Source organism: Ipomoea nil, unplaced genomic scaffold (assembly GCF_001879475.1).
Source record: "Ipomoea nil cultivar Tokyo-kokei standard unplaced genomic scaffold, Asagao_1.1 scaffold0268, whole genome shotgun sequence".
In the NCBI taxonomy this organism is placed as follows: domain Eukaryota; kingdom Viridiplantae; phylum Streptophyta; class Magnoliopsida; order Solanales; family Convolvulaceae; genus Ipomoea; species Ipomoea nil.
In genome coordinates, this window is record NW_017616696.1 from 4,373,342 (window position 1) to 4,382,573 (window position 9,232).

The window sequence follows — 9,232 nt, forward strand, 5'->3', positions numbered from 1 at the left end:
ATATTCAGATCTAAAATTGTGAATATTCAGTTCTAAATTTGTGAATATAGAGTTCTAAAATTGTGAATATAGAGTTCTGCAATTGTGAATATTAAGTTCTGTAATTTTGTATATTGAAATCTAAATTTGTGAATATAAAGTTCTAAAATTGTGAGTATAGAGGAACGAATTCTGAAGACAAACGGCAAGGAAGTAATCTTTTTTAAAAAAATTCAAACAATGTCGTTTTGTTTCGAAAGACGCCATTTTGGACTAAGGTGGACCCGGGTCCACAGCATAATGTGCCCAATTTATGGCTTGTTTGTTGGTTTTTATTTTTATGTATTTATTTATGCAATTTATATCCTCCACTAGGTAGAGGTGACCACGGTTCCGGTTCAAACCGGAACCGTAACCGGAACCGTCACTGTGCTAACCGGAACCGAACCGGAACCGTCCGTACGGTTCCGGTTCCGGTTCTTAACCGGAACCTATAAGGTTCCGGTTAAGGTTCCTATAATATTGGAACCGGAACCGGACGGTTCCGGTTCCAAACCGTGAAATCCCAAAAAAAAAAAAAAAAAAAAAAAAAAACATGCGAGTGGCCTACTGGCCACTTCCGCCAGTTGGCCTGGCGCAAAGGCCAAGCCTTGGCCTTTGCGCCAGGCTTTGCTAGCGAGTAACAATTAACAAATAATAATAAATAAATAAATAAAAAAAAAAAAGAGAAATTCCGGTTAGAACCGCCGGTTCTAACCGGAACCGGAACCTTATATTAAGGTTCCGGTTCCGGTTCGACCATTTTCAGAACCGGAACCGGAACCGGAACCGTGGTCATGCCTACCACCAGGGCGCGCATTGCATTGTGCGCCCTGATGCAAAACGACGTCGTTTCAGTTTTTTTTTTTTGTTTTTTTTGTTTTTTGTTTTTTGTTTTTTTTTGTTTTTTTTTTTTTTGTTAAATTTCGCTAACCTGTGTTCGCGGTTAATTTTCTGTAAAAAAAAAAAAAAAAAAATCTCATGTTCAAAAATGTACATAATTTTATACTAGAATACACATAATTGTATACATGAATGTACATAATTGTATAACAAAATACACATACTTTTTTAAAAAAAAGATAATACATATAATCTAACATAATACATAATATACATAAACTTTTAACATAATAAACATCAACTCTTAACACAATACACATAAATTTCATGTTTCGGATGTACATAATTGTATAAAAAAGATGTATATAATTGTATAAACAAATACACATAATTGTATAAACATATACACATAATTTATAAACAAATACACATAATCGTGTCAATTCCCTATATAACTTACCAAAACGACGTCGTTTTGGAAAGTGCGGAGCGCACACTGCTACGCGCGCCGTGGTGCAGGGCATAATGATTGATTTATTTATTTATTTTTAATAAAGCCTTTAGTTTGACCCAATTTGGATTCGGCCCAATATAACTGAAGTGGGCCAGTTACAGTTAACCCAATTAGCTTGAATACTATGAATCAATTGTGGTGATGGGCAAACGGATGCATGGTGCATACGGATGCATTGTTGCTGGGAATTAAACTTTATTTTTTTTTAGGGGAGACGCGCGTTTTTAATAAAACGATGTCGTTTTTGCATCAGCATAATTTGCCAAATTATACCGTGCATCAGGGCGCACAATGCAGTGTGCGCTCTGGCTCAAAACGACATCGTTTTGTACCTTTTCGCGTGTCTTCTGTTAATTCTTTAAAAATAAAAAAATAATGTTTCAAACGTACTGAATTGTATAATAGAATACACAGAATTTTATACCTGAAAACACAAAATTTTATAATTGAATACACATAATCTTTTTTGAAAGGATATTACACATAATCTAACATAATATACATAAACTCTTAACATAATAAACATAAACTCTTAACATTTTTTTTTTAAATCCATGTTTCGAATGTACATAAGTATATAATAGAATGTACAAAATTTTATACCTGAAAACACATAATTTTATACCTGGAAACACAAAATTTTATAACTGAAAATTCTCATGTTTCGAATGTACAGAATTATATAATAGAATGCACATAATTTATACCTGAAATAAACAAAACGGCGTCGTTTTGGGAGGCGTGGGGCCCTGGTGCACGGTATAACCATTGGTGTCGGCAAATTATGTCGTGCAACCGTGTGCACCATGCAACGTCGTTTTGATGTCCGACTTTAAAAAAAAATATTTTCGATTGCCGTTAACGGCGTTATGCTGTTCATAATTTGAACTATATATCCAGAATTAATGAACTATATATCCAGAATTAGTGAACTATATATCCACACCGGTTACTGATACTCTGTTTTGGCTTATGGCAGTTCGCTGTGTTTGTGTATTCAGAATGAATGAACTATATATTCAAAATTAATGAACTATAAATTCAGAATTAGTGAACTATATATCCAGAATTAATGAACTATATATCCAGAATTAATGAACTATATATCCAAAATTAGTGAATTATATATCCAGAATTAGTGAACTATATATTCACACCGAAAATGATGAAAATCCCGTCGATTGGAGTTTTAAAAAAAAAATTGGTGGAGTTAAACAGTGCCACTAACAGCACCGTTATTCTACCATAGTGAAACGACGTCGATCGCAACCGTGTGCACCATACATGATGCACACGGTTGCACAACATAACGATGGGAGGGTGTCGGGGACCAAGAATAGCGAAGCAAATTTTGAATATATTTGTGAAGTAACGTAGACGTAATATGTGTGACTTTATATAAACCTAATAAAAACTAATAAAATTAGGCCCATAACAAAACTAAACAAATATTGGTGTAATTGTTTATTGGAATGAATAGTTCGTATTATTTTAATTTTAGTATTTTTTTATTATTTTGTCATTTACTTTTCCTAAATATCTTTACATTTCATCAGTGTAAACTTTAATAAGGAATATTTCATTAACTATTTATTATTCTTAGCTTACTCATTGATTTTCATAAAAAAATGTCTTAGATTCGAATCTCATCTCAATCGAAACTGACATTTTATTGTTAAACATATACTATGAATATGTTAGAGTGTATTAAAGAAATACGCAGTACAATATAACAGTCAATATCTTTGGCTAGAGTTTCTTGCTCGTATACGGGTCAGGAGATGTGAGACGCAGTTATCTCTCATTGTATTTGTAATTTGATTTCGCAATAATATTTCGCTTTGACGGTTGTTTTTAAAAAAATAATATTAAATTTAATATGAAATTTGATTAATTAATTAGAATCATGCATAAGGCATGCATTGATAAAATTGTATACCTAATTTACAATATATATCCAACACAGCTGAGAAATTATACCTATTATCATTGTCTTTTTTTGTGAAAAGAGGATTTAGTTATGTTTTTGAAGGTACACTGCTCTAAGGCACTAAAATTGCAATGAAACATACCAGGAGACTAGATCAAATCAAAAATTCATTTGTAGCAGAAATCGGCAACAGGATGAAGCATGGATCACTCCAATTAATATTGTTTTGTGTTACAAAAACGTAACTATGCTTAAGTTACTATTCAGTGATAGTGCTTCTATCTAAAAATTGTTATTGCATGTTATTGCACCTGCCAATTAATCCAACATTTATTCCATTGGTCATTGTTATGTATTCTTGAAATATTCTTTTATGAAAAATTTAATAATCTTGTATTGGTACTCGTTAAGATGCCCAATGATACTTTATAAATTCTGAAAGATTAATCTACAATTCTATTAAGAGCCAATAATGTTAGGCCCTTAACTGGAATAAAAAAAAATATCGGTACTACTTGTTTCTTAAAATGAATGGTTCATAGTATTTTGATTTTAGTATTTTTAATAATTTTTCTTATTTACCCTTTATTATATTATTTTCTTTCCTTAAATAACGTTAGTATAAACTTTATTAACGGAATATTCTGTTAACTATTTATTATTCTTAACTTATTCATTAATTTCTATAAGAAAGGTCTTAGATTTGAACCTCATTCCAATTAGAGTTAGCATAATTGTTAAACATATACTACGAATATGTTAAAATGTATTAAAAAATAAAATATAAAATTTAACATAAACTTTGGTCAAATAATTAGCCCGACTAAATACATAGCATTCAATGATTATAAATCAGGAACTTTGATAATCATTTGATTTTCTTTCATTAAAAAAAATAATTAATTTAATTTCAGTTTTTTTTTTTTTCGTTTAATTAATCTTCTTTTGATTATTGAGAACAAAATTTAATATTTCAATTATGCTTTTATCAATGCATGAAAACTTCTAAAAAAAATTGTAAGTTAATTTTTACTATATTATTATAATAATATCTATTGTAACCTTTTATTTTGAATTATTTATTGTCATCATCTATTGACAGTAATTGTCATTGACAAACTCTCAAAACAAATTGTCTCAACAACGAATGAAAATTTAAAAAAAAAAATCAATGATTTCATTATTGTGGATGAAAAGTATGTACGCCACTTTATTCAATCGTTATGCTGTGGAACTATGTCCACCTTGTAATGTGGACACAGTTTTATGTTCATAATTACTGAACTATATGTTCATAATTATAAAGCTATATATTCATAATTTTTGAACTTCATATTCATAATTATTGAACTCTATATTCACAATTACAGAACTCTATGTTCATAATTACTGAACCATATGTTCATAATTATAAAGCTATATTTCATAATTTTTTAACTTCATATTCACAATTATTGAATCTCTATATTCATAATTACAGTACTATATGTTCATAATTATGTTCACAACTCTATGTTCATAATTATATAACTATATGTTCATAATTTTTTAATTATGAACCGTTTTGAAACCGCGTCCACCTTTGTCCACCTTGCAAGGTGGACACGGTTCCACATCATAATTTTCTCATTTTATTGCTCTTATTACTTAAATTAAAAAAATACTACAACATAAAAATAATATATATGCATTTAATTAATTTAGAATTAGATGTCTCACAACACATGAAACATGTAGCTGAAAATTACCACTACCAAATATCAACATGTGCTTGTAAGATAAAGAGTTCATAGCACAACTAAGATCTCAGTCATATACACAACAAAACAAATCTAAAACTTCATACACCATAATCTCATTGCATGATGAATCTCTCTATGATACTACTAATAAACCAATTGCACATGACACACTACCAAAAAAAAAAAAAAAACATGTACTGAAGATGAAAACAATAACAATGCTACCTAAAAGAGAAATAGAAAATTTTTAACCAAAAATAGTATTTATTTAGACTATCGCTTTTAGACTTAGTACTTAGATTAACGTTATTACAAAGTTGTAAACATTTATTTTTGTGACAGTTATATATAATCAATCTCTCATATATTATCTTGCATTTATATACTTTAAATTACCGATTTAAATAAATAAATTCAACATTTATTTACCTATGCATGAACATGTTCTATATAATATTACATTGATATACTTTGAAATACTTATTTAAAAATAAGTATTGAGCATTATCCTATTCGGGCAAAGTGCGTATAAAAACTAGTTTAAAAATACACGCGAATACGTCTGCTAACCAGTAACCAGTAGTGAAATATGAGCGGATTGGATTGGTCAAAAACAAGACTGAAGAAAGGTGGCAGTTTTGCGAATTTCTGTGGACTCTCTCTTCGGTGTCCATCCAAATCCGCCCACACGCATGCACTCAAAAGCTTAGCCGGGAAAGCCCATACATAAAACAATGGGCACTCTTTTATTTCTACCGGCACAAATTAAATCAACATCCACACCCCCAAAACCAGCTGCAATTCTATTTCTATATTCCCTCTAGCCTCTAACTGCCCTTTTATCTATCGCCTCTTCACCCATTATATTCTTGAAAACTGCATTGCGCTAACCACAATATCAGCTAAAACTTTTCCTTCTTCTTTTCTTCCATTTGCAGAAATTGTCTGCCAAAACCCACTCATCTCTTTGAGGTAAAGAGAAGAGTTGTTGCAGATCAGACTTTCTTGAAATCTTGGTTTTTGATTTTCTTAGTTTTATGTATGGTGCTAATTGTTTAAGGTGTAACAATGGAATCTAATGGTATGTATTCGAACATGGGGTCTGGAATGTTAGGGCTAGAAATGTCACTTCACCATGTCCCACCTCAACAAAACCCCCACCCCATGCAGCACCAATCCCACCCTCCCATGGTGTCCTGGCCAGGCGGCGGCGGCGGCACTTACCCTTCTGGGAATAAGCCCAAACCCACCCCAGGCTTGACCCTCAGCGACGACAATGATCCCGGAGGGCCCACCGCCGATCAGAACAGCGTTGATGATGGGAAGAGGAAAATGTGCCCGTGGCAGAGAATGAAATGGACGGATAATATGGTGAGGCTGTTGATTATGGTGGTGTATTACATCGGCGATGAGGTTGGATCTGAAGGGAATATCAACGACCCGGCCGGGAACAAGAAGAAGGCCGCCGGCGGCGGCGGCGGCGGCGTTATGCAGAAGAAAGGGAAGTGGAAGTCGGTGTCGCGGGCGATGATGGAGAGGGGATTCTACGTGTCCCCCCAGCAATGCGAGGATAAGTTCAATGATCTGAACAAGAGGTACAAGAGGGTGAATGATATCATCGGAAAAGGCACCGCGTGCAAGGTTGTCGAGAATCAAACCTTGCTGGAAACATTGGATTTATCGCCAAAGATGAAGGAGGAAGCCAAGAAATTGCTAAACTCTAAGCACTTGTTTTTCAGGGAAATGTGTGCTTACCATAACAGCTGCGCCCACGGCGGCGCTAGCGGAAGCACCGCCGCCGACGGAGGATCGGACCCCACTTCTCAGGCCAATAATCCTCACCAGAAGTGTATGCATTCATCTGAGAATGTCAGAATCGGGCCGAATTTGGCGCCGGCAGAGGTAGAGGGACTAAAAATCGACAACGACGATGACGAGGATAGCGATGACGACGAGGAATACGAGGAGGATGAGGAGGATTCCAGTATCGACGAAAAATCAAGAAAGAAGGCTAGAAAGACGGAATCTTGGTCGGCCATGGTGCTGCAACAGCTGAGCGGAGAATTAAGAAACATGTGTGAAGACAGTACGAGGAGTCCGGTGGAAAAGCGGCGGTGGATAAAAGCAAGAACGATGCAATTGGAGGAGCAGCGGGTGGAGTATGAATCCGAAGCATTGGAGCTGGAAAAGCAGCGAGTGAAATGGGAAAAGTTCAGCAGCAAGAAGGAGAGGGAGATGGAGAGGGAGAAGATGATGAACCAACGGAAGAAATTGGAGAACGACAGAATGGTTCTTCTGCTCCACCAGAAAGAGCTGGAGTTGAAGAACGGTGTTCATCACCAAGCTTCTTACAACAGAACTAGCGATCCGTCTTCTGTGACGGGATGAAAACGATCCAAAAATTCAGATGATTATAGTTCTATGAAGTCCTAGTATTTTGCATAATGTGTTTACTTTGAATCACCTAGTTTAATTAATGTGTAGATGTTACAGCATGTGAATAGGTTTAATATATATATACTTTTGGTTTAGTGTGTGGTATGAATTCCAGAATGTCTTTGCGATTAAATCTCTCTGGTGAATTGAAGCCAAACAGCATCTTCCCTTCCCCAAAAGGTACACTTCTACCGGACAGAGCATGTGAGAGGATGTAAGCGCAGAAAGAATCTGTCCACTTTGAATATAACTTTCACACTGTGACCGTTGAGATTCGAATTTTGATCTCTACTGAACCGAAATTGAATGGTTTGATAAAAATCGAGCCAAACCGAGCCGAATACCATACGATTTTTAAATAAATAATAATAATAATAATAATAATAATAATAATAATAATAATAATAATAATAAGAAGGGAAAATTGTAATTTTTGTCCCTAAATTATAGGGTAATTGTAATTTTTGTCCCTAAATTATAGGGTAATTGTAGAATTTGTCCTTGAGTGTTGGTCATACTCACTTTTCGTCCCTAAGTTATCATTGGCGTTGCACTTTTCGTCCTTGAGTTATTTTATAATTGTAGAATTCGTCCCTGAGTGTTGGTCATGCTCACTTTTCGTCCCTAAGTTATCATTGGCGTTGCACTTTTCGTCCCTAAGTAATCATTGGTGTTGCACTTTTCGTCCCTGAATTATACTAAAATTACAAATTTCGTCCCTAATTACTACATAAATGGTATATTACGTCACTTAATAGACGGATGTTTTTAAAATAACCACCGTCTAATATATTTTGTTATACTACGTCACTTAATAGACGACGGTTTTTTAAATAACCGTCGTATATACCTTAATTAATTTTTTTTTACGTCATACACTTTAAATAACCACCGGCAATTTTTTTGTACACATACACGACAGTTTTTGAAGTGTCGCGTGTGTAAGTGTATGCGTTGTAAATATACACTTTCTACGACGGTTAAACAACCGCCGTGTATGTCAACTATATAGTATATACGGCAGTTATTTAAATAACTGTCGTCTATTAAGTGACGTCGTATGAAACAATATATTAGACGGTGGTTATTTAAAAAACCACCGTCTATTAAGTGACGTAGTATATCATTTATGTAATAGTGATTAGAGACGGAATTTAATTTGCAAGTTTAGTATAACTCATGGACAAAAAGTGTAATGTCAATGATAACTTAAGGACGAAAAGTGAACATGAGCAACACATGGGGACGAATCCTACAATTACTTTATAACTCAGGGACGAAAAGTGCAACGCCAATGATAACTTAGGGACGAAAAGTGAGCATGACCAACACTGAGGGGCGAATTCTACAATTACCCTATAACTTAGGGACGAAAAATGCAATTTTTCCTAATAATAATAATAATAATAACAATAATAATAATAATAATAATAATAATAATAAGTCCAAGTCCCTTGATGTTTGCCCCGCCGTTCAATTTTTATTCTCACTGGTATTTCCCTTAAATTTTTTATTTGATTTTTTTTTTTTTTTTTATAATTTGTTCTCTACAATGCACTTTTGTTGTTTGTCACAATTATTCATTAACTCACAATTATATCTAACTTGAGTTATATTTACATATTCAGTATTTTCTTTAGTTTCATGATTCTATAAATTTAATGTGCTTTACAGTCATTATAATTTTGATTTCCAGTGCACTATAATTATTTTCTAATACCGAAATATATTTCGAGTGCACTAGCAATG

The 9,232-nt window shown here is 33.6% G+C and overlaps 1 protein-coding gene across 1 annotated transcript; it reads left to right on the forward strand.

Annotated features, from left to right (window-relative positions):
- Positions 1 to 5,916: 5,916 nt before the first annotated feature.
- LOC109151438 lies at positions 5,917 to 7,613 on the forward strand. The gene is made up of 2 exons (XM_019299430.1): positions 5,917 to 6,019; positions 6,108 to 7,613. Exon 2 carries the CDS (start codon positions 6,116 to 6,118, stop codon positions 7,433 to 7,435), a length of 1,320 nt encoding a protein of 439 aa, XP_019154975.1. The 5' UTR covers positions 5,917 to 6,019; positions 6,108 to 6,115; the 3' UTR covers positions 7,436 to 7,613.
- The last annotated feature ends 1,619 nt before the right edge of the window (positions 7,614 to 9,232 follow it).